The sequence below is a fragment of the Euprymna scolopes genome, chromosome 3 (genome assembly GCF_053919585.1).
Source record: "Euprymna scolopes isolate OS-2025 chromosome 3, ASM5391958v1, whole genome shotgun sequence".
NCBI lineage: Eukaryota > Metazoa > Mollusca > Cephalopoda > Sepiida > Sepiolidae > Euprymna > Euprymna scolopes.
Window position 1 is genome coordinate 144,447,476 of NC_136484.1, and position 27,568 is coordinate 144,475,043.

At 36.5% G+C, this 27,568-nt stretch overlaps 1 protein-coding gene across 1 annotated transcript in view; it reads left to right on the forward strand.

Annotated features, from left to right (window-relative positions):
* Positions 1-27,568, forward strand: part of LOC145259693 (tektin-2-like) — an 82,269-nt gene that overhangs the window by 21,348 nt on the left and 33,353 nt on the right. Inside the window, exon 2 of the mRNA XM_080117367.1 lies at positions 19,731-20,179. Coding sequence (XP_079973493.1) covers positions 19,766-20,179 — 414 coding nt within the window. The 5' untranslated portion in view covers positions 19,731-19,765. The remainder of the gene's footprint in view (positions 1-19,730; positions 20,180-27,568) is intronic.

A 27,568-nucleotide genomic window follows, 5' to 3' on the forward strand; every position in this document is an offset into this window, starting at 1 on the left:
CAAAAATGTTTGTTTATGTTGGCTTTAGAATTTTGATGAATTTGGCTTTGATTCTTTCTGGGACTTTGAACTCATACAGGGTTCAATTTTCTTTTGTTTTTAATGTACAACACATTGTTATAGTAATTTATAAGCATATAAGAACAGAATATAAAAGACTCGATTTTATTCAATATTCGTTTTCTGAGAAAATGTCTTCGTCTAAATTATTCAAAGAAGGCCATTTTAACAAGTTATACTTTTTTGTTTATTTTACTTCGATAAGTTTTTAAAGATCAAAGTGCCCCTTACTGGGTTAATATTTGATTTCTTTAGTTCCCATATAGATATCCGAATGTTTATTTTAAGTTCTCCTCTACTTTTCCAACCTTTTCCTCTCTCCAAGAAACCAATTTACTATGCCATAGTTTTTTTCTTGTGGTATTTGCTTGGTTTTATTGAATTTTAGGGTCAAAATTTATCTGGCCTAGTGGAGTATCTAGCTTAGTATTTTGTGAAAAAATGCATACATATACCATACATCAGATCTAAAATATTTCTATTTATATAAAGTTAGGTATGTGCATGTGACTACATACAGTAGCGTCCAAAAGTTAAGGAACGATCGATCATTTTTTTTTAATGGCTTCTAACTTTATCTATGAAAAAGAAAAAAAAAATTTTTTGTGAATTTTCCAATGTTTAATAATGGTAGTTAAAGAAAAAAAATTTTTTTAATTTTTTATTTTAATACATATTAGTTTTTTTTACATATAAATAAATTTAATTAAATTATAGGCGTCCAAAAGTTAAGGGACGAGGGAAATTCATTATGAAAACATAAAGAATCCTTTCAGTATTTAGTGAAAAGCCCCTTGTTTTCAATCACACTATGGCATCTTTTGCTGCAAGACAGAACCAAGAAAAAAAATGGGAAAAGGTTCATTTTACTGATGAATCTAAATTTAATCTTTTCGGATCAAACAAAAGACCGCATGTCAAAAGAAAAAATGGAGAAAGACTGTCCCCTAAGTGCGTTAAAAGTACAGTAAAATTTGGAGGCGGCAGTATAATGGTATGGGGCATGATATCTTCAAAAGGAACTGGCCCCCTTGTGAGAATTCATGGAAAGGTTAATGCCCGAATGTACAGAGAATTGATTAGAGAACATGTGGTACCTAATCTTTCTAATTCTGATATCTTTATGCAAGACAACGCACCGTGCCATAAAGCAAAAATAGTTTTAGAAGAGCTAAATAGATCCAATATTTGCGTTATGGATTGGCCAGCTCAGAGCCCAGACCTGAATCCAATTGAAAATGTTTGGAAAATTATTGGTGATAAGATCACAGAACCCCCCCCCCCCCCAAAAAAAAAAATCTTGATGACTTATGGGAATGTATAAAAACATCCTGGAATAATATTTCACCTATAACATGTGAACGATTGGTTCTGTCTTGCAGCAAAAGATGCCATAGTGTGATTGAAAACAGGGGGCTTTTCACTAAATACTGAAAGGAGTCTTTATGTTTTCATAATGCATTTCCCTCGTCCCTTAACTTTTGGACGCCTGTAATTTAATTAAATTTATTTATATGTAAAAAAAAAACTAATATGTATTAAAATAAAAAATTAAAAAAAATTTTTTTCTTTAACTACCATTATTAAACATTGGAAAATTCACTCAAAAATTTTTTTTTTTCTTTTTCATAGATAAAGTTAGAAGCCATTAAAAAAAAATGATCGATCGTTCCTTAACTTTTGGACGCTACTGTATTTTCATTGAATTAATTGACTATTACAAATTTTGGAAGGCGTCGGCTAGGCATAAGGGATCATAGTATGGGTTATATTTAGTTTAATTTACTTTTATACAAAAAGAATAAAAATGTGGTGGAAACCGTTTTCAAACATTAAGATACTTCCGATTTTTACAAAATTTTAACAATACGTATTAGACATCAATTAATAACTATTCCCCTAATCTCAATATCTTTGAAGTATTCTCAAGGGTGTTTAGGGAGGAAGATGGGCACAAGTATTCATTTGAAAATTTAGATATTTCAGATTGACATTAAAATTGATCCTTTAGTCATTAGATACCAGTTAAATAAGATTCCCCGAATATCAATTTCTTCCTAAGTACCCTTAAGCTTGATCCTTAAATTTTAGACATTTTCCAAAATTAAAATCATTTAATGGATTTTAATCACAATCGGAACAAAGCTTCTACACATAAGGTTTAATATTATTACATGTTGATTTTAATCTTTGTAAAAGGACATAAATGTGGGGTAGAACATATTAAGAATATTCGTTACAAGATGGGTTAAATTAATCCCTCAAACAGTTCTACCCCACATTTATGTCCCTTTTACAAACATTAAAATCAGCATATAACAATATTAAACCTTTTGTGTAGAAGCTTTATTCCGATTGTGGTTAAACTCCATTACATGATTTTGATTTTGGAAAATATCTAAAATTTAAGGCTTAATTGAAATTTGGGGAATTATATATATATATATATATATATATATATATATATATATATATATATATATATATATATATATATAGGAGCAAACAGTTAATAAAACATGTAAAAAAAACACTTTGAAAAAGAGTTAAAAACATATTTAATCTAAAAAGGAAACACTTGATAAGTGGATAGTCCTATTATTTTATCCTATTTATTTTATATATATATATATATATATATATATATATATATATATATATATATATATATATATATATATATATATATATATTAGTATTTTGGGATGTGGTGAAAATAAATTAATAAAGTGCTCGATTTAAAATACAAATTATTTATTTTAAAACTATAAATTCCAGATTCCAGAATATGCCATGGTTTTATTCACATGGGTAAGCTTTTAACTGTTTGCAAATGACTTTTACAACCCATCTGAAATCGTCATATCCTAATGAAAAAATGATATTTTTGAACTGGCTTTTTTCCCTGAGAAGTTAACGATTTCAAATGGGTCGTTAAATGTTGTTGTTTTTTAAAACAGTAAAGACCTACTTATATCAATAAACCATGGTACATCTCTGGAATCTGTAAAGTATAATTTTTAAATAAATAATTTTTATGAAACAATTGATACCTCACAAAAGAGACGTTTCTAGTCTTTCTCTACTCTATTTGTGTTTTCATGACAGATACTCGCTTAAGCTTCAATCTACGGTCGCCCCCCCCCCATAAAACATTTACCAGGAAAACTTATCTAGCTACAGCTACTGTCAATAGTTTCCCTTTCTCTTTCTACCTTCCTAAAACTAAACGAAATTTCCATGACCAAAGTTTCTTTCCTAGAATTGCTCGTTTGTAGAACACAATACCGCAACGTGGCTTCCCAGCTGAATAGAGCATTGAAGTTTTCAAATCTAATGTAAATAAATTATTGCTGAACTGCTTAAATAATCATGAATGAATAATATGATTGTATCAAATTAATAGGTGACCTTATTTTAACGCAGCTGACACAGAATACCTACAGCCATGTTTGCTTCTGTGTTTGAATGAATGGCTTCATTTGTTTCGTCATTTATGGCTGCTTCACTTATGTTTTCACTGACCAAATATCAAAATATTCACTTTTCAAATATTTTTGTTTGGATTTAAAAATAACAATTCCGTTCAACTTTGTAACTGAAAGTAACTAATTTAATCAAAAAGTATTTTTTTAAATATTGGAACACGGGGCCTTCCAAAGTCAACAAGAGTATAGGCTATTTTTAAAATGACCTTTTCCTGTTAACTGAGACTAAGGCTGCAAAATCCTGTGTAATCCTAGGAGGTCCACTCTCCCAGGGCTTGTCTCCCATCTTTTGGGAGGCATAAATTTATTGCTTACTGTGTGAGGTGCTCATACCGGGGAATGTCGGCAGGCTGTCCAGGCAGTTTTTGTCAGGCTAGAGTGCACCTCTTTAGGGGTGCTGGCTTGTCTTTTTCCACTTTCCTAACCTTGTGTCGCATCTTTCTGTTGTAGGACGGAAGTAAATATCATTGGAACTGCTTCTTTGTTTTTATTAGTTTTATTAATGGAAATAATTTACTCATATATCTATTGACATACTAAGAAAACCTGTGGATTTTGTTTGTCTGTTCCTATGCAGACTATATGACGTTATCGTTTTGTGATATTATTCATTAAAACAAGATAAAGATAATCACAAAATTATTGTTTCCTCTGTAAAACGAGGGAGAGAGAGTGGAGAAGATCCGTTGTAATGTTTTATCTAGATCAGGGTTTCCAAGACAGAGTTAAGAGCTTGCCAAAGGGTTTCCTTCAAGAGATACTGATAAATAGACTGAGATTATAATGTCTTTGCATAAATGTGTAAATGCAATTTTCAGTTTTTCGGGGTTTTTGGGGGGTTTTTTAACCTAATTTTTTTATATACAGGGTGTCCCAAAAAATTTGACGTCATTTTAATTTTCAACGGTGATCATATTTAGATAATTCAGCAATTCATTACATGTTTAGAATTACACTTGATTAAAAAAAATAAAAATACAGAAAATCTTTATGACATATGTACTCATCACAGAAGAAAGATATCATATTTCAAAAATCTGATATGACCAATGTTGGAAGAGAGGGAGGCACAGATAAGATTTTGCACAATCACATTTTTTCTATCTCAAGGGCCCTGTAAACATTCCTGGGACCAGAACAAAAATACTCATATCTTGCTGAATACATGAGACCAAAATTTTGGTAACTTTTCAAATTTTATAAGTTTAAAACACTTATTAATTGATACAAAATTCACAAGGTGTTTCCATTCTTTTGTCCAATCTTTGAATTGTCCGAATACATTTGGTTAAGTTTAAAAAAAAAAAACGATTTAGTTGGATTAGTAGGATCACATGAGTAATTAGTGTGCAACCAAGTACAAGGTACAAACTGATTTCAACAGACCATCAGTCTTCTAAACAGGTTATAAAAAAAATGTTGCTTGCAGTATGAAAGATAAATAAATAAGATCATAAAATATTTTCTTATTCAGGGCTTCCTTGGGACATCACTGTTATTGGAAGCGTTCCCTGAAGGTAAAAAGGTTCTGAAACACTGATCTAGATTGAAACTACTTGGCACTTTTGGCCAGGAATAAAGTATAGCATCTGTTCTGATACTTCACTCCATCTTTTCTGTCCTCGGTCAGTGAAGGAGAAATCTTTCTTGACTGAGCCAATTTTTATTTTTATTCCTATCCAGAGTGCCCTTTTTTGGGCAGTTGAATTCTCCCTATATTAAAAACCGACCTCATATCTAATTCTGCCCTCGAGAGGAGGCAAGTAAATCGGAAGACTGATCTAGATCGACTATTATCCTGTTTGTTACAGGTCATCTACGAGATGAACCATCTTCATATTCACGGTCTCCACTCAGTCTTGAGAGACAATGGATACTCCCTGTGAGGGAAGCTGTGTGTTTAATTATGAAGCAAGGGTTGTGCAATCTCCAACCACACACTTCTTGAATTGGAAACAATGCTGAGATATGCAGAGAGCACATACAGCACTTGGTATTCCCAAATGGTTACCCATTAAGTCGTAACCCGACTCAAAGTCACTTAACTTCGATATTCTTTCTACCATCAAAACAATTGAGTCAGTTCCTAGGTGGTAAAGGGAATTATTGGCGGGAGGGAGGAGTAAAAAGACCAGAGGAGAAGGGGATTGTGAGAAAGAGGGAGGGGTTTTCTGAAACAATTGCCAGGTCGGGGTGCAGACAAAACAAATATGGGAAGTGGGAATCTTGGAGGATCTCTAACAAAATAAAAAGAATGCTCCCTCTGCAACTCAGTTATACCAATTACTAAGCAACTTTGCTAATTGAGATGTGCTTTGATGAGCCCATAGGTCAGCATGCATTGTGTCTAGGCAGGGAACATGTACTCAAACTTGGTTCACTCAAACACACTAAGCTACCTGTGTGTATCCACCTTCTTTTGAATTGAGCAAAGTGTAATCTTCTAACACATCTAATTTTTACTTTAAGCTGATGTTTAAAGCACCATATAAAACTCTGATGCTATTGCTTGCTTTTCACCATGCAGACTCCATCTGTATCTGAATGTTTTAGATGGTTGGAGGAAGGACAATTGACATTAATATAGGGTAAATTGAAGTAGTAGGAGGATGATATAAATAAGTAAAGGGATGAAAGAAAAGAGGAGAGAGTGATGGAGAAGAGAGGAGGAAGAGAGAAAGGGGACGATAATGAGGGGAGATAGATAAAAACAAGTAATTATTGACGGTTTCCCACAGTGGGAAGATATGACAGGAGGTCGGGAAAATGGGATTTGATGAGTTAGTGATTTACAGGAAGAGTACTATAGCCTGCAAAAAATGCCAGCGCAGCCTCATCGGTATTCTCCGGTAGGGTGCCACAGTCGATTATTAATAAACTAACCCTTTCTCAAAGGGTGAGGAGGCAAAGCCCAGGAGGGTGGATCTTTTAAAACTGCACAGAACCAGGATCATCCCTAAGCCAACAAGGAACAAGCCATCTCAACAATGGCTTAGACTCTGGTGGCTTTTGAGCCGAGACAGAAAAATGTTTTTTACATTAAAATAAATGACATCACAAACTAAGCTTTATTTTTTAATGTTGTCAAGAGCCACCATTCATCCTATATGACGTCATCGATTTTCAAGAAAATACTTTCTCTCCAATGTCAACCTATTATATATTTAATCTTGATTTGCATTAAGTTAAGTATGTGTACATGTTTATAGATTTCTATTAACAGTAATGACTTCTAAACTGATAAACAGACCATTATGATTTTTGAAACAGAGTCACCGCATCCTCCGGGGCCCGGGCAACAAGATAAAAGTGTAGTATCTGTTCCGACAGATACTGCAAGCAAAGACCAGATGTGGGGGCAACCCCACATACCTGACCTTTAACCAGCTCCCATTTCCCACCTCTCGGGAGCTGGTCCCCTTTTTCCCTTCCCCCTCCCTTCACTCCTCACATTAAAAATTGGCCTTGTGCCTAATTTGCTCGGTGGGGGAGCAAATAAATACCCTTTCTTGGTATAAGCGGTCCTAATGTCGATCCTATTTAGTTTAATTTAGGTTTTTTTCAAAAAGACGAGATGTATGCCCTTGATGAAAATTCACATACTTCCGATTTTTGTGAAATTTTAAGATTAGATAGTCTGGTGGAACTTCGTCAGCGTCCAACCACTGAGCTTAGCATTATTGGTTATTGAAAAGAACCCACTTTTCATTGCAAGTCATAGCCCGGTCGAGAAATGAGCCATTCTTGTTGCATAAAAGAAGGGAAGATGACACTTCATAAAGGTGTTTCTTTTGGTTGTCATTCAATTCGTGAGGCACCCATTTATCAAGTTTTTGTCTTTCTAATCTCTGTCAAGGCATTGAAAATCGTCATTTATGTTATATCTAATTCAGAAGCAAGTTCCTGAACAGTTTTGTGTGGATTGACTTCGACTAAGGCTTTTAATTGTCTATTGTCAATATCCGATAGCCGATCACTACACTCAGCATCATCATCATTATCATCAAGACTCTTGTCGCCCCCATGAAATTTCTTAAACCACCATTGTGATGTGCATTCAGTAGTGGTTCCTGAGCCAAACGCTTTGTTAATATCGCGAGTTGTTTCAGCAGCTTTTCGGCCGAGCTTGAACTGAAATAAGAAAATTGTGCAAATTTGCTTTTTTTACACCTTCTATTCAACGTCCTGTAAAGACATAATTATGTAAAACAACTGTAATTCAAATGATTAGATAGATAGAGCGAAAAACGCTCTTGAAAATGATATATAAAGTAAAAGTATTATAATGAAAACTTATTTGAAAATACATCATTTGAAATCAAAGTTTAAATTCTGCAAGAACCTTCTTGTCAACCTTATATATACACCGACATGACAGAAAAGAATAGACACTAAGATAAATATTTTCCTAAATATATGTTTATTTATATTTACAGATAAGTATAGTGTTGAAATAACTTAGAGTATCCCGTTAAAATTGCGTCTAACAATATTGAAGCATGCCACAAACCAAAGGAGCATCAGACCTGTCAGAATTTATGCAAGGACAAATCGTGGGTCAATAAAAAGGTGGTCTTAATCAACAAAAATAGAATACTGTTAATAGAATTATCGTACAATTCACAAGAAAGGACAAAGCGTGCACAAAGCATTATGCAGGTGAAAGAACCTTGCGTCTTCTGAAAAGAAATGTTGAAGAGGATCCTCAGTGCAAAGCCTCTGACATTACAACACAAGCTGTGGCCAGTCCCAGAACAGCTGTCAGGTATCTTCATAAGCTCGGCTACTACAGTAGAGCTGCAAGAAGGAAACCTCTTCTTCGTCCTGTCAGTATGAAGCACAAGAAAGATTGGGCTCGTGAGATGGTGGAGAGACCTATGACCTTTTAGACCATTATTTGCCGACAATGGAAGGGTATTGGTATGGATGCTCCCTCAGCAAGAGTTTGGCTTAAAAAACTGCAGCCAACACTGAAACATGAGGGTTTCTTGATTATGGTATGGGGGTACAATTTGGAGTGATGGTCGCGCAGACCTGGTGGAGTGCGAAGGAAACATCAATTCTGCTAAATATGCTTCAATATTACATGAAGAATTCCTACCAATATTATCAAGTAGTAAAATGAACCGTTAACTCCCTGGTCACTCTGCTAGGATGATACAACATTGGTTGAGCGAAAATGGGATTAATAAACTTCCATGACCAAGTCAGTCCCAGATATGGACTCAATTGAACATTTTGGGACATATTAGACTGGAACCTTCACAAAAAGAAAAGGAAGCCATCTTCTAAGTCTAAACTTTTAGCATTATTGCATCAAACATGGCAAGAAATTCTTCAAGCTAATAATCGTCAACTGATCAATGCCGTGCCTAGAAGGTTCCTAGCATTAAAAAGAGCAAAGGGAATGTCAATCAAGTATTATGACCATTTATTTTTGATTTTGTTACATCAATTATATGTTTATTGAAATCAACTGTTTCTATAAGTGTTTTTTCTTTGCTATTATATATATATATATATATATATATATATATATATATATATATATATATATATATACTAGCAGTTCAGCCCAGCTTTGCTCGGCCCCTATGTACTGTTCATAACTTGCCCTATGTGTGAATACCCTTTATGTAAAATTTCAAATGTTTAGACCAAAAATTGGCTGGGTAATTTGGTAAAGACTGCAGAGGTAATTTTTTTTTAACTTTGACCCCAATTTTGACCCCTTAACATTCATTGTTTTGGTCTCAAATCAAAATAAAAAGTTTGACCCATGTCCAAGTTAACTACATTTTTAAAATTTCAAGTGTTCAGGCCCAAAATTGGCGGAGAAGTTTAGTAGAATCTGCAAAGACTAACTCTTTCAATTTTGACCTTTTGGTAGCGAAATTTTCGCCCCCAAAACAGATTCAAATTCTTGCCGCATGTCTGAATACTCGTTACATAAAATTTCAAATGTTTAGACCAAAAATTGGCTGATTAGTTCGCTAGAGACCGCAAAGGTCAAATCTTTTGAACTTTGACCCCTTGACAGCTCAGATTTTAGACCTAAACCGGTTAAAAAGCTTGCCCGGTCTCTGAATACACTTTATGTAAAATTTCCAAAGTTCAGATCAAAAATCTTATCCCTGAGTGGCTTCCAGGCCTTGATAAGTGATGACCACCGTGTAAAAAAAAAAAAAAAAAAAACTCTGTTTCGTTGGCCTGTTTTCCAGCTGATTACAATATGGTTGTCTTCAAGTCCAATGTAAACAAGTTCTTGCTGAGCCGTTCCCTTAAATATAGTCTAAAAAAAGCACTCATAAATGATGATCATATTTGTTCACCATTTGCAAAGATGACAGTGATCAGGTAGTTCCTCTATGAATCCAAAGATGGCTCGTCAGTTTGATTCGAGCTCTGAAGTATTCCCCACACATAGAACATCTGCAGAATTATTCTGTAAGCAGAGGTGCTGATTGCTCTCTTTTTGAATAGTATGTTTTATCTCGTGTCCCTCAATTACGTGCAGATTCAGCAATCATGGCCTCTTTGTGACTTGTAGTCGCATCTCTTTTGAGGTAGGTTTTCCATAAGTCGGAATACAAATCAAGCTGTCTTCGAACTGTTTCCCCTGCCCTCCTATGGTTCTTTTGCCTTTGGACAGCTCACTGTAAAAGATTTATTTTGGGTGTCTTGAATCTATGCGGCATATATTTATGACTCGTAATATGGTGGGATCAATATAAGTTTTAAGTTGAAATGAAATTTTAAAGATCTAAGTAAATAAAATGTTCAAGAAATGTTTCTCCTATTATCAAATTATGCTTCAGTTAGTTTTTTTCATAGTCCAAATCTGAGTGTATTTTTTAAATTGATTTAGTATTAAAAAAGATCTGACTTGATATATAACGTGTTACAAATCATATTACAAATATTCAATGTGTTAGCTGTTGAAATAAATCTTATATAAACAGTAAAAGTTGCACTTTCTTGTCCTTTTTTTGTATGTTATTCTGAGGGGTAATGGGATTTTTTTCCATGCTTGATGTAATAATTATGGCTTTCATTAAATGAGGGTTGTTCCAAAAGTAAAGCCTCCTATTTTTTTATCTAAAAAAGTTGAAGAGCTACAAAGACGGTAATGGTACCATTAAAATGAGCGACCTTTTCTGCTCCAATAATTTATTTTTCTATGTCGTCACCACCATTCTCAATGCACTTTTACTAAGAATTCAATTACACATCTCTGTTTCTAATACATCTCTATGACAGTGGTTGCAGTCTCACACCGTTTATATCAACAACAAAGAGATGTGCATAGCAATTAGTGTTGGGACCATTAATTAGAATCAGAATTGGGAATAGAAAAATTGAAACATTTTGAGGTATCGGAATCGGTGTCGGAAAAATCTGTGCCTATTTTATGTGAAGGAAAAAATGTTGATGTTCTTAAAATTAGGTGAGTATAATAATTTGTATTGCTATTAGTAATGGGACGATTCCAATATTTTCCCTGATTCTGATACAATTACCGATTCTGTTCTTATTTCCTCATGCCAAAATCGGTTCTTTTGTTTTTATTTGTTAACTTTTGTTTAAAACTTAATTTTCCATGCCTCGTATCAATGATGAAGTGATTGATATTTATTGATTTTAGACTATCAGTAAAATTAAAATTTATAGATTTCTCCCACTTGTGTATTTTTATGTTTGTGAAAATATATGCACATCTTAAATGCGTTTTTACTGTAATCTGCCCTCGCCCCCAAACATTATATTTAGAAATTTTAAAAGAATCGGAATCGCGAATTAAGAACAGAATCGGTAATTGTATTGGAATTGGAAAAAATATTGGAATCGCCCTGTTGCTAATAGCAATACAAACTATCATACTCACCTAATTTTAAGCACATGAACATTTTTTCTTCACATAAAAAATACATCGCTTTCCACCCAAAATAGTAACCCAATGTGAAGTAACGTGAAAATAAAACAAATCATTAATGACACAAGAGAAAAAAATTCTGTATAAATAAGAAAAGTCTCTTTCAATTTATATCCTCATTTGACCAAAATAACCTCCCCAAATTGTGATACCTATTTTGACTTGCGTTCACATTTTGATTCATGGTTGTCATAGAAACACTTGGTTCATTTGTGCTGATAAAAATAAAATAATTAATGAAGAAAAAACAAAAGTGAAATTATTTCTTTGGAATTTTTTAGATGAGGATTGATTCTTTGGTTAATCTCGATTATTTGGACTACTTTTCTCATCTTGATTGTGATATTCACAATGTTTCAAACAATGGAACTTTTGACATGCTTCACGTGCATCTTTTTGAACTTGGGAATATTAGGATAGATTGTTCTCGTTCAGTCAACCCTAAAGTATTAATTCATATTATTTTAGTTTTTATTGTGTGTAGTAAGAATTGAACCTTCAACCTCCAGAAGACTATCGTTTAAAACTGATTATTAACCAACAGTTTTAACCATTTAGAGGGAAATGTGATTAAATTTGGTAGTTTGACCTGCATCCTCATCTTCGCGTGTGGTTGTCATAGAAACATTTCCCATTTCAGCATCTGTACCATTTTAATCAATTTTTGGCGATATCATTTTTACTTTCAACAAGACATTTTGGTTTGCATAATTTCTTCAACCCTCAAAGATAATTTCCTCGTTTTGGTTTCCAGGAAACAAAAAAAGTAAACGTTTTCGTCAGTTTATTGCATTAGTTTGTCAACCAAGTAATCATGATTAAAAATGTAAAAGTTATAATTTGTACGAATTAAAATTGACTTATGTTAATTTAAATATTTAATTAGAAATTAAACAAAAATATTCAGGTTAAATAATAATTTGTTGATAACGAATTTCACAGATGTTTTTTGCTTGTTTATTTTGTGCAGCTGGAAAATAGAATTTTCTTTTATTTACTTATCTAAAAACTTACTTACCCCCCCCCTCCTCTCTTTTGCACGCACACACACACACACTTTCGGAATAGATAAATTGTGAAAAAGAAATTACCATATTCTTTCCTTTTCTGTCTGACAGTAATAATCAGAATATAACGTAAATCTTTGGCAGATGTGAAGTTTGATATGTTCAGCCTCCCTGTTTTTCTTTGTTTCTTTCATTCTCTCTCTCTCTCTCTCTCTCTCTCTCTCTCTCTCTCTCTCTCTCTCTCTCTCGCCCTCTGTCTGTCTCCCTCGTTTTCTGTCTAGCTGTCTGTCTGTCTATCTGTCTGTCTTTCTCTCTCTCATTTTCTGTCTGTCTGTATCTCTCTCTAACTGTCTGTATGTCTCTCTCTCTTCCCCATTCTCACCCTCCCCTCCCTCTCTCTCTCTTTCTCTCTCTCTCTCTCTGTCGATCTGTATGTCAATAATAATTTAACTCAAACAACCAAATCTCTTCTAAGATGTCCATCTGACTAATTTTGATGATATTTTTATTGGTTCATCATTTTTTCTTTGTCTTTCATTCATAAAATAATAAATAACGCTATTTACCTGTCTGTATTCGCTCTCTCTCTCTCTCTCTCTCTCTCTCTCTCTCTCTCTCTTTCTCGCTTTCTCTCTCTCTCTCTCTCTCTCTCTCTCTTATTCAATCACTTTCCTTTTCTAATTCTTATTCTTCAATATCATCAGATTTCCTATTGACCAAGTCGGATTGTTAATGGATAATTAACTAGTGTTTTTTTTCCTAAGTTTCCTTTTGTAATGAAACCACTTTAAATATATTTCTCCTGTCATATTTAAAAGTATTTGATCTGTATGTATATATTCTGTGAGATTGTAGGCCATTATTTTTTATAGTTTATTGCCTTTTATCTTGACATTAATAAGTATAGATCAAGGGAAGAGTGTATGCATTACATTGAGGGAAAAATATGAGAATGATATGATGGATGTGTAATGTGAGTCTTAAAGACAAACTTAGATCTGATGATTGTAGAGGAAGATTCAATCTGGACAGTATAGGGAGATATGTGCAGAACAGGAGACTTCGATGGTATGGCCATATTAACAGAATGGATGAGAATTCTTGGGTTAGTGAATGTAGAACTTTTAAAGTACAGGGTTCAGTTCAAATGAAAGATTTTTTTTTCCGTTTCCTTAAGTTCATGTGATGCTTCTTTCATCTTTTTGTTTTACTTCTGTTGCACCCCCCCCCCCCGATGTGGCTGCTTAGTATTTGTAGTTTATGGGTTAGATTCTGCATTCAAGGTTTTTCCTGAAGATTTCAGCTATTCTAAACAATACCGTCCTCTGTATGGTCTCAATCTTCCCCTGGATGCTAATTTCTCCAATCTTTTTTAAAACATTTTTTAGTATTGTTCCTAGTGCTCATACAATTATTGGTATTATACTGACTGTCTTCATGTTTCTTATACTTTTCAATTCTCTAGTAAATTCTGTGTATTTGCTTCGTTTTTCTTGTCTCTTTGATCTTCACCCTGTGGTCTGCCAGAACATCAAAATCTATCTTTGGCAGTTTCTTTCCTTCTTGTTAATTATTATCACGTCTGGTCTCCTTGCTTGGATTAGTTTATATGTTTGTACTTCAATGTCCAACAAGATTTTTTGGTTTTCATTTTCCAGTACTATCTATTCCAGTTTGTGGTTGTATTATTTGTCTGCATGTTCGAAATGCAGTCATTTGCACGGTTCCCAGTTTACTGCTTTCCCCACACAGTTGTGTCTGTTCTTATATTCTTTATTATTATTATTATTATTATTATTATTATTATCATCATAATTATTATTAATATCATCATAACCATTATTATTAGTTTTGCATAAGAATTCATCTGACAATAAGAAAAAAAAGCATATTTCATTAAATAAAATAGACGTTTTTTTATCTATTAATTCTGTTTTCGATCCTTTTTAACTTTTCACTTCCGGTTTTCACTTCTGGCAGGAACTGGCTGATGTAATCACCACATTTGTTGTAATTCCGAGTACTTTCCAATCCTTCTGAATGTATCATTACAGATTGATTAATTTAACTGGTTTTGAACAATGTATATAATTATTTTTAATAACGTGTATATTTATTTCGGCGATTATTTTAATAACTCTATAAACATTTCATTTATTCGGAAGTTGACAAAGATCAAAAACAGAATTAATAGACAAAAACGTCTATTTTAATGAAATATGCTTAAGAGAAAAAATGCTGCCTAAATATACACATTATTTTTAAGAGAATTGATAGAAAAATAAGCATATAATTAAAATTTAAACGCAACAAAATCTTATTTTATTTGTTTTTTCTTCAAAATTAATTTCTTGGAGTAAGAAAATAAGCAATTAGAAATAATTTTTTTTAAATTTGCTGAGAATGTTTTTCTTTTAAAATACAATCAAGTCTATTTTCACCAATTCTTTTTTGATTCTTAAAGACTTATTTCCAAGAACATTAATGAATGATTCATACTATTTGTATTCTTCTGACTACTGATCTCATCTTAAGTGTCATTTTTACAACATTTCGCATGCTGTAACTGTAATCAGAGTTTTTTTTTTTGTGTCTGTTTCGATTTACTCAAAACCGCACACACCTCGTCTTCTCATGTATCGTTCTCTTCTTCCTCTTCTACTTCTTGCTCTTTTTCTTCTTTTTTCTTCTCAGTCGTCAGAAGCGTCGTCTTTTCTTGACTACGTTTTTCCTTCTCGCTTCTTGCTCACAGTGACCCGTTTTTATGCTAAGCTGAACTCTCGTGTGTGCGAGGGAACACGAGATTTTGTGTGATTACTTGGCAATATTAACCGGCCGCCGCCATCTTGCCATTTTTCTTTGGACGTACCCGCTTTGCAGAATGTACACCTCGAGCGTTTGTCAGGTAAGCCCGTCTGTTCGCAATTTATTACACACTCCCCCCTGATCTCATTATCACAGAAAGAGCAGGGAGGCGGTGGCCTTTTTCTTCGAGTGCTTCTTCGGAGAGGGGGATTCGGGGCTTCATCATCGTCTGCGCTGTCTTCCGTGACACGAAGGTCGGCGAACCTAAAGCTGAGCATCGCAGTATCACTGTCCAGGTCTTCATCATCAGCAGGAGGGTCAGTACTTTGAAGGCTACCACTCTCAGTGTCGCTGTGCGTTGAAGCCGTCATAAACCAGAATGATGGGTCGCTGGTCACGGATTCAATTTCACTATCTTCATCAAGCGGCAGCTGCGTTTGAAATACTGATCTTAAGTCTTTAATATGACGAGGTACTCCATCAACTCGCACCGCCTGCGGGCTGATCACTTCAGTGACATGACCAGTTCTGTAGCGAGTCGTGCACTGGCCTCGGGGTTTTTTAACCCAGACGACATCTCCTTCTTTTATGTTCTTTTGTGGTGGCTCCGGTTCGGGTAGTGAGCTGCTCTCCAAACCTCTCACCCTGACACGGTATGTATGTAGCGCGTTGGCTGGCGCGGTGGAGGGTGAAACATCGTCCTTAGGGGTGACGTTGTACCAATAGACTGCTTCAGGTACCGTACACCCCTTCCGCGCTGCGATTGTCTTAACCGTTCTGTGATTGCGCTCAATAATCCCATTTCCACTGGGAACATGGGCACACCGAAAACGCAGATGGACACCCCAGCCATCTGCAAACTGTTTAAACAACTCACTAACAAAAGCGGGGCCATTGTCGGTGAGTATCTCAGAAGGAGGGCCACGCTCGAGGAACACACCTTCCAACTCATGGATAATGGTAGCCGCGTCCTGCCAGCGAAGGGGCCGCCACAATGAAAACCTAGATGGTCCACAGTCGATAAGCGTAAAAAAATGCCTCCCGTTGTAGTGCGTTATGTCCATCGCAATCCTATCCCAATTACGCTTCACACTGAGTATTCCCTTCTTCCACCGGACAGGTGCTGGGTCGATCGATCGGCAGGTGTTGCAGCTTCCCACACCAGATTTCACAGCCCTCCGAGACACAGAGGGGTCAACCAATCTGGCGAAGTAAAGCGTTCGGTTTACACCAGGGTGCCCACTTTGGCAATGGACATCATTAATATGCTCCGGGCTGAGTCTATGTCCCACTGCAGCGCAATTTACAGGTGCTGACTCGTTCACTTCTTTTGGCAGGTCTAGCCAACGGCGTGGCACTCTGGTCAGACGATCCGCCTGATTCAAACAGGACTGCACCAGTGTCACATCTATGACCAAGTCGTATTCCTTAGTGGTTTCGGTTAGGGTAGCAAGCCGCCTCCGGATCAACATTTCGGCCGACGCCTTCATTGTCAGACGTGCTTTTCCGTTCAAGGCATTGGTCATCCACCAATGCACACACGTGGAATCCGTGATGATGTGAAGGATTCTAGCCTGCCACTGAACCGCTAGATTGACTCCTTTCAGTGTAGCATCGAGTTCAGCTAGGTTTATATGCTTGGCGTCATTCTCCGGCCGAAGCCAGCAGGCATCTTCTATTATCCTTCCGTCGACCGCCAGAGCAACGCCAAGGGCAAGTGAGCTGGCATCTACCCAAACTGTAAATTCACTCCCATCGACACACCAGCTCCCCCGTACAGGGTCATCATTGGTCACTCTGGCCACAACTTCCACCAGCATGCTTCGCAGGGCAGGATCATGCACCTCATCGTCCCATCCAGTTGACATAGAAGTTGCCCGTCGCTTTATGGCCGCTACAGCCACTCGGAGCCACCCACACACAGGGAAGTGACCCACCAATTTTCCGCAAATGGAAAACGTGCTCCGACGTGTGATGGTAGATGGGATTTCCGGGATTTCACCACTCCTTCCCCATTGAAGGCCATCTGCACTTCCGCTCACCTGCAGTCCGAGCACTTTCGCCCCGTCCTGTAGCCGCTCCGGCTCCTTGCACGACAATCCGAAGTGCTCGAAGTGTTCTTTGACCGCCTGGGCAGACAGGAGGCTCTCATTGACAAAAATGTCGTCTATATACGACGATGTCGCATGTTGCACTGCTTCATCTTGATGCCGGATCGCCTGCATGATTGCTGTCATGATGTTAGGGGCTACATTCAGGCCGAATCCTAGCCTGGTCAAGCAATAGCGAGTTCCTTTGATCACCACCGTCTGGAACGGCCACAGCGATTTCTCAACACGTATTTGCAAGTACGCTCTTCGCAAGTCCAGTATGGCTGCTTCCGCACCCTGCCGCCGCCACTCCCGTAGTTTATGAGCACAGACATCAGCCCCCGCAGTGTGTGGGTCAACGTATTGATTAAGTTCCCGGTAATCAAGAACAGGTCGAACTTTCTGCTTGTTCTCTTGTCTGACAGCCATCAGGGGAATTAGCCCCCGCGGGGGCCCGAGCTCATCCTCTGGGTATGGAACTAACCAGCCATTATCCAGCTACACTTGAAGTTCTGCCTCGTACTGTCCCCTAAGCCACGCAGGAGGAGGATACTCTGTAAGTCGATTCCGCAATGACACTGGTGGCTGGTCGCCTGCCCATTTCCAGGACGCTGTCCAAGTGTTTGTGCCCTTATCGTATTCTGCATGGAAGTCGGGCTCATCGAGAGTGATTGCTGCACACATTTGTTTGTTTGCTCGAGAGAAGCTCACATCACCGGCGCCGTTCACAGTAATTCTGCCTAGCTGTGTGATAGCGTCCATTCCAAGAAGAAGGTCATATCCGAGCAGCTCCCCATCGACTACTAACACCGTCACAGCAACCGGAGAGCCATTGCCAATGCTGATATGAACAACGCTGACCCCACAACACACCAATGAGCCTTGGCCGACAGTAAGTACAGGGATCCTTCGTTTCTTCCATGTGGCGCAATATTCCTTTCGAAGAAGGGTTTGGGTACAGCCGGTCTCAACCAGCGCTGAACGTTCACATCCATCAACTTGAACTGTTACTGCAGGCAGCGCTTTGTTCAATGCCGCGTTGGGGAGGGTGCTAGCGCTGCGGCGTCCTCCCCTTGCCCATTTCCCGGACAATTCCGCGCTATGTGGCCTGGCTTATTGCATTGGTGACACCGTATTACTTGTCGTGCTCCATAATTAGGGGTGCGCCTTGTACCGCTTTTGCAGTCTCTGGAAAAGTGGTTGGGGCCACCACAGGTATAGCATCGTAGACCCTTCGTTGGCGAGTCCAGAGTGTCAACAGCTGCGGAGACTAGTTCTCGATCGTCTTTCAAGATGTTTCGTGCTCTCGCCAATAACTCCTCCAATCCAATCTCAGTGAGTCTTGACGATGCTCGCAGCAGTCGACTTGCCTCATCCAGAAGTCCCGACAAAAAGGCGCATGCCAATATGCGATCACTTGCACCGCCGAAGAGAGTGGCAAGCTTTTTCAAGTCGGCCATGTAGACATCCACTGTCTCCCCCGGCCCAAGTCGGCGTTCGGAAAACTGCCTCCAGGCGACAAAAGGGTCTGTACCAAATGCCCCGTATAGCGCTTGTGTAATCTGCTCCATGGTCGGATCCTCCCCTAGCTGCTGGTACACGGCATAAGCCCCTTTAGTGAGTCTCAATGGGATAACCATAGCTGGGTCTTTAATCTTGCACAACCGGCAAACGCGCTCAGCCTTTTCCAGCCATTCGACTACCGAGGGACCAGTGGGGGAGCCATCGAATTCCGGAATTAATCTGATGTCAAATTTCTCCATACCAAAGCCGAAATAGCTTGTAATCAGAGGTTTTTTTTTTGTGTCTGTTTCGATTTAATCAAAACCGCACACACCTCGTCTTCTCATGTATCGTTCTCTTCTTCCTCTTCTACTTCTTGCTCTTTTTCTTCTTTTTTCTTCTCAGTCGTCAGAAGCGTCGTCTTTTCTTGACTACGTTTTTCCTTCTCGCTTCTTGCTCACAGTGACCCGTTTTTATGCTAAGCTGAACTCTCGTGTGTGCGAGAGAACACGAGATTTTGCGTGATTACTTGGCAATATTAACCGGCCGCCGCCATCTTGCCATTTTTCTTTGGACGTACCACCCGCTTTGCAGAATGCACACCTCGAGCGTTTGTCAGGTAAGCCCGTCTGTTCGCAATTTATTACACACCTTCTCCAGGTGTATCAGATGAGAACAGTAGTCCGAAGAATCCAAATCATACGAATAATCAATCCTCATCTAAAAAATTCAGAAACATAGTAATCAATGATATTCAGCGATATTTCCGAATTCTCCAATCGCTTCTGTTTTTTTCTCTCTCATATTACTAATCGTACCATAATTGTATAACTATGTCTTTCAGAAAACTGAAGATTTTCTCCAAAACTATTCTTGACCATGGCAACTGAACTGCGACCAAGCACTCACTATCAGATTCCAGACTGGTTTACCAATAATTATAGCATCTCAACAAACTCTGAGCACCAACAAGATGCATCAATCGAATGCCGACAAGAAGGACGTTATCTCCGTAACGAGACATACGCGCAGACGAAGTGGGACCAGTATTCCAATAACATCCGCCTTGCTGATCGTGTTGATCACATTCGCAAGTGGAAAGAGATCCTTGAGAAGACACTGCAGGAGCTTGATAAAGAAATTGAGGACCTTTCGAATGCGAAAAATGTCACGGAGCAACAACTGGAGGACATGAATCTACCAACGGACGTGAATGTGGAAAATCTGACAATCCGAGAAGGACGCCAAGGGACAGACATTGTTGATGATGAGCCAGACCAAGAATTACAGAAGGTAAAGTGGCGTATTCATCACGTTTACATGGAAGCAAAATGTTTTTATATTATTAATAGTATTATTAGTTAATAAGTATTAATATCCAACTGTTAATTGTTAGCATTAATAGCTAATAATTAATTATCAATAAATAGTATTAACAACTAGTACTTTTTTATTGACCAATAGTATAAAGAGCCAATAATTTATTATTATTCATTAGTATTAATAGTTAATTATTAATAGTATTAACAACTAGTACTTTTTTATTGACCAATAGTATTAAGAGCCAATAATTTATTATTATTCATTAGCATTAATAGCTAATAATAGAATATGTGCCTACATTAGAGATGGCTTTCCATATGGTATGGATATCTCCAGAGAAACCCCTAAATTGCCCTGTATGTGCTTCCGAATTGTACTTGCTCACACAACTGAATTTATATTTGCCTTCTTTTGCCCCCACAACAGTTGAGTTACTATCTTTAAGAGCATATCTGAGAAAACTGACAACATCCTGTCTGCTCATCCTTCTGTTAAGATTCACATGTGTGGAGACTTCAATGTTCACAATGTGTAATGGTTAACCCACTCAAACAAGACAGATGATGAGGGGAGGTTCTGTTACGATTTCTCCATTGCTTATAACCCAACACAGATTGTTCACGAACACACCCATGTACCCAACACTGATGGTCAGTATGCAAGTTTCCTAGATCTTTTTCTCATAACTTGCCCTAAGCTATATTCATCCTCCATTCTGTCTTAAAATAAAAACAAAATGCAATAAGTCCTCTGACATATCTTTCCATCGTACAGTATATCGATACTCTATGACTGACTTGGATAGCTTCCGCATATTTATATAAAATTTACCTCTGTGTTCCATTTCTAAAAGAACATGTCCCCTATAGTATTAGATCTGACGGAATGGTTAATTGTAGGTATAGATCGCTCCAAAAAATTCCTAACAGCCAGCCGTGGCTCTATCCTTGATGCGCTGCTGCCATTGTGCACAGAAATCACTATTTCTTCCAACTTAGTCGATATACTGAGATTAAAACTGACACCAACCACTGTAAAAGAGTAATAAAAAACACAAGAAAGTTGTATGCTCAGTCCGTCAAGTCCAAAGTAGTTGAGCAGCAGCTTGGTTCCCACCAGTTTTGGCAAATAACAAACAGGATCCTGAATAGAAGTGTGTGTTCTATTCCAATCATCATATATGGACCAAGGTAATCTCGTCCACATCAGACAAAACTAAACTCTTTGCCAAGAACTTTGCAACTAATTTTACGCTATGCGACCAAAGCCACCAACCCCTCGTATTTCCTCCTATGTTTGAAAGCACGCTATGTGACATACAAATATCTGTGCGCGATGTTGCCAAGCTAATTAAAAACCTCGATTCCAGTAAAGCAACTGGCCCTGACGGCATTAGTGCTCAAAAAGCTTCAGCCAGAACTAGCTCCCATACTTGCAGAGCTGTTCAAACATTGTCTTAAGGAGAATTGATTCTCAACACCCTGGAAAACATCATCAGTATGTCCCATATGTAAAAATTTAGGTGATCGATCATTTCCCTCTCAATACAGACTAATAAGTCTCCTGTGTGTCATGAGTAAGTTGCTGGAAACTGTTAAATAGAGAAGTAGTCAAACACCTCAGTAAAAGTATCTCCTCAATGACATGCAATATGGTTTCCGTTCTGCTAGATCTACAGCAGATGTGCTAACAGTTATATCTCATAGGATTAGCAAATCTCTTGATGAAGGCTTCTTTTCTAGGGTAATTGCTCGTGACATATCAAAGGCCTTTGATAGGATATGGCATAAAGTCTACTCTACAAAATCTCCAGCTATGGTATAACTGGAAATGTCTTTTCAATTATTAAATCATTTCTTTCTGATAGATTCATAAGAGTAGTGGTTGACGAGCAGAAATCAGAAGCTCACAGTATTAATGTTGGAGTACCTCAGGGGTCCATCCTGGGCCCAACTCTCTTCCTGGTCTACATCAATGATCTCCCGAATCACATCCTAAGATCATTTGTAGACATTTATGTTGATGAAACTACCGTCTATGGTAATACTTCAAAAGCCGTAAATGACCAAGTTCTTTCTGATTTTCTCTCCTCTGATCTTGAGACATGTAGATACATAATTACAGTAGGAGAAAAGTATTTGTGATTTTTTATCTTTGAGGGACTTTCAAACAAAAAGTTTCTGCAAATAGTTCTCACACTCTAGACCAACTAATAAACATTACAAACACTATCAGGAGAATTATCTACAGGCAGTATCTGCAAACGTTATTAAACGTTCCTAAAAATGCATGGATGTCAATGGGGAGCACTTCCAGCATCTTTTATAACACTGCAGGTAATTTAAAAAATGAAAAAATTTTCTGGGCTACTTTTAAGCGGGCATGTATTTTATAGCTTCATACTTAATGAAAGTGTTCTGTAAAAGAGAAGTAATCATAAAATAAGGGAGGTTACTCTTGATTGCTTATTACAACAAGCAAAATTAAGCTTAAGTATTTGAATCAACAAAATCATTGTTTTTTGTTTCTTTTGCTTGTTTTTCCTTTGTTTTTTTTTTTTAAATTTTAAAAACTATCATGCTCTCCTTCTTTATAGCAACCTAGTAACTTGATTTGAAATGACTCTTGCATTTAATTTGTTCTACATCTAATTATTTAATGATCTAATTCGATTGGTAAAAAACCATGCATTGCTCAGATTTAAGCATAATAAACAAAACGTTCTCAAAAATTTAGTAAAATATTTTTTAAAAATATGTGTTATTCTTGCTACAAGTTAAAAAAAAAATATTTGTTATACTTGCTATGAGTTTAAAAAAAATCAGAAATTAATTATTTCTTTATTAACCCATCAAATTCCATGTTTTATAATTGAGTTGAAACTTTGTGTAATGACTAAAATTGGCTTAGAATACACAAATTGAAAGGAAAAGGGTGGGGAGAAGGGGGTGAACGAGAGAGGGCGAAGAGAATTTATTTTACATTTTTGCCCAGGGCAATGTCGTATAACTCTGCTAGTCTTATAGATTTTTAAAAGAAATTAATTGTATAGGATAGTGGGGCCTAATGGGTTAAGATTATTAGCTTCTAATTTGTCAGGAAGTGTGTTTATAAAAGATGAAAATCTTGATAGTGAAATTCTTGTCTGGATACATCACACGATTCGCATTGAAAAACTCTAATTTCTATGAGTTCTTTTCATAAATGAATGCGTCGCGTCACCGTTGGTTGCTTTTTGCTGATTGACTAAGCGAATATAAAATTCTATGACCGTCATTCACCTTTATTGCAGAAATTCCATTATACAGACACACAAGGTTTCTACTGTTCGATTAACTACAATATAGGTAAATTGTTCTAGACTATTGATTTCTATGAAGAAAACAAAAACCATTTAAAGCATCTCTCAGACCATTTAACCTTACTGGAGAATGGCATATGGCAAGGAAATCATTTGGGTTAGAAGTTGATTAACTCTTTAGATTTTGTCATTTGAAAACATACAATTTTGGGAACTGGTTTCATACAAAACAAGTGAAGCGTGCATGATCCCCCGTGAGTACACAATGAACGAGGCATAAAAAATGACTAAGTTCAGCATTTCCCTCCTCCCCCATTCAACACCAAAAGTCCCCAGGGGACGTTAAATCCTGGTGAAAATGAACAAACGGTGCAGTTTTAGGCTTTAACATATGTAAATTTGAGTTCTGCAACATACAAAAAAAAATGACTAAGTCAATCATTTGCCCCCCCCCATTTAAACCCAAAAGTCCCCAAGGCCTTAACATATTTAAATTTGAGTTCAGTATCATGCAAAACTGCTAAATAGACATACATAGAAAATTTTGGACAAATATGGTAAAGTAGTCCCAAAAATGGAGTGTTTTCATTATCCCTAAAAGAGCCCCTGGGGCACACTCAAGAGTTATCACAAAGTATAGACAAACAAAATTATATAGAGAATCAGTTAGCTACAACTTTTCAGAAAGTTTTATAAAAATCCAAGGCATCAATTTTTTTAATAAGCACAACAGCCTCAATTTTACCCATTTTAACCTGAAAGGCACTCCTAGGGGGATAACCGGTAAATCCATTCTGTTACTTTTTTACTCATATCATGTTTAATGTTTGTGCAAAATTTCCAAAAATTCCAAGGCATAGTTATTGAGAAAAGTGCGGATAGACGAATGGATGAACAGACAAGGGTGAATTTACAGGTCCACCTTCCTTTTGTCTGGGGACTAACAAAATAAAAAAAATCTCTAGATTATCTATTTATATTATAAGCAGCACTTTCTCTGTATGCCTTTGAATTTTTTCCAAGGGAGATAATTACATGAAAACTTCCGGTGTCAAATGGTGCTGATGTTGTAGGGAACACATATTACACTTTCAAATTGCACAAAATATAAAAATACATTATGAACAAATTAGGCACATGGCCATTCAAAAGTGTGGGAATAATGGGTGTCGTTGGTCTCAAATACTTAAAAGTGTCTATATCCTACTCTTAACTAGAAATATCTCAGTTATCACAATATCACATTCACTCCAGAGGCTATCTACCTTCACATAAACCCAAATTTGAAAAAGTTTTATTGAATTATTTACAGTAATAACATTACACTTTGATTTTAGCTTAAAAGGCAAGAAGCCATAAAGATATTTTATATGACTAGGCATTTTTAAATAAATGAATGAAATCTATAAAATTTATATAGTGTGTTAATGTATAGATATTTTACTAAATAATTTTATTTTCATTTATTTATACCAATAATGTTGTGAGGTCTACATTCCTACTTGACATTTATAAAAAGTCTAGACCCAGAGGGTCTAGTCTACATACATGCATGTCAATTTCTGTGCATGTGTTTTCATATGCAAAGAAAGGTTAGAGAATCTACATAAAAACTAAAAGCGGTATTTATATGGAAATGTTTCTAGAGAGGATAATGGAAGCAGTCCCAAATCTCTAAGTAAGAGAACTATGGAGGTAGAGACACCCTTATAACTTTAAATATATCATGTTTTGGTGGAATTTCAACTCATATGTGGAAAAATTTCCAGGTAAAACAGTGGAAGTTGTTCAGAAATTTTATATGTCCCTCAATGTGCTCCTTATCTGCAGTGAGTTTCATAATAAAAGAAACAAAACTCTTTTGTATAAATGTATTTAGGTGTTCTGCTTAGAACTAGTTCCATATTCAACTGACAAATCTGACATAGTGATATGGGACAAGAAGGAGACAGAAGCAACTTAGTGTCTCCCAATGATGCTGGGTAAAAAGAGCTGAGAGGGAAAAGATAACTAAACACCAAGGTCTTATGTACGACATGAAAAGAAATTGGAATCTTGGGGGGATGTGGGGGAATCTCCATCATTCTGGTAATTATAAGAACAACTTGACCCATGAAAAAGAATCTCAAAAATTACTTGGCAGGTGTGCCTGGTGAACCAAGTGCAAGAAAGATTCAAACAATTACACTTGTGAGTCCCTAACTAGAGCAGACAATCAATCGATTTGATTTTTTAAAAAATAGGCGATTTCACCGATTTTGATGACAATAAAAGTATAGGAGGCTGGAACATTTGTTTATCGCTATTCAATTCCGGATAACGTCAAGTCTCCTTAAGGTATATATCACTTATACTATCGTCCAACTTGTTTCAAATAACAAGCTTAATGAACTTATGTTTCTGACTTCAGAGCATATATAATAGCTGGATGCATCCCAATGATCAAAGAAAGAGTCAGTCCACAAACATCATTTTATTTTACTAATATATTTCCACAAATGCCTATATTCTGTAAAATGTTATGGAAAAAATATTGGCATTCGCCAAAGTAATATATATATATATATATATATATATATATATATATATATATATATATATAGCAAATTAATTAAGCTACACAGAATATTCTGTGTTTCATTCTCGTGAGAATTCATCAGGCTTATGCAAAGAGTTGTGGTTACCTTGTGTTTTTATATACGAACATGCTATTAAATTTTTAGTCATACTTATAAATAATAGAAATCTTCTTCCGCTCTAGAAAGACATGGCAAAATGCCAGTCGGCAAAAAAAACAAAAAAAACAGACGCCAAAAGATGTCAAACAGACGTTGAGTATTTTAAAATTCATTCTAACAAATGTTTTTCATGTTACCTTGTTTAAACTTGTTTTTCTTGTTTTATTTATGTATATGTATTTATTTGTCTCTACTTTTCCCGTCTTGACAAACTTTTAAGATGGGATTCGTCACCCCCCCCCCTTCGTGACTACTATTGAAACAGGAAAAACACTGCTCACTCATGCTCCATGAAGTAAACTAGCGATAAAAAAAAAAAATGCCGGGAATTATTTTCTCTATTACAGTAGATAAAGTTAGGATTTTATTTAAGTAATATACTTAATATATATTATTACTATAAGCTTGCTTGCTGGCTAGCCAATCAAACCATCTAATATAGTTGGTCTTATTTTCGATTATATTCGAAATATAATACACAGTGACATTAGCAAAGAAAAAGTCACCTATGAAAACGAACCTCCCAAATAAAAACCTTGAATAATCATCTAAACTCAAATGTAAATATTAAGCCGACTTTACAAATTGATAAAAGTTCATTCTTGGATTTTAATTATAAGGTGAAGCTCGAATGATTCAAACTCGAGATAGATAACGCTAAAAACATCCATCCATTAATATGGGAGGGGACATTATCTTCAAAAGTGTCCTGAATTGATAATTTAGCACCGGACTTTACTACTTAGATATTAATAAGTCCCTTGTACCCATTTCCCCTCCTCCCCGTTTATTTTATTTGGCTTTATCTTTATATGTGCTACAAAAAAAAAATTCCTGTCTTTTTCTCTCTTACTTTCCCTCTCTATCCTGCTCTAACCAAGTATGCCGAACTGTTCCACAAATCCCAGAACCTCAACATGAAATATCTCCAGAAAAAAACTCGAATAAACCTAGAACCCCATCTTCCAACGTAGACCCCTACTACTAGGTCTCCTTCTCCAACATCAGGGATCTACATTCCAACCTTCCAGAGGTGGAAACCCAATTACAGGAGACAAAACTGGACATATTCTTTCTAAGCGAAACTGGAATAGGGCCGACCACTTCCCTAGATGAGTTCATAATTAACGGATACTCTAAATTAACAGCTAAATCTGACCCCCAAGATCGCCATGGGCATGGAATATGTGCCTACATTAAAGATGGCTTCCCGTGTGGCAGGGATATCTCTAGAGAAGATCCTGATTTACCTTATATGTGCTTCTGGGTTGCACTTGCTTACACCACTGCATTTATATTTGCCCTCTATCGACCCCATAA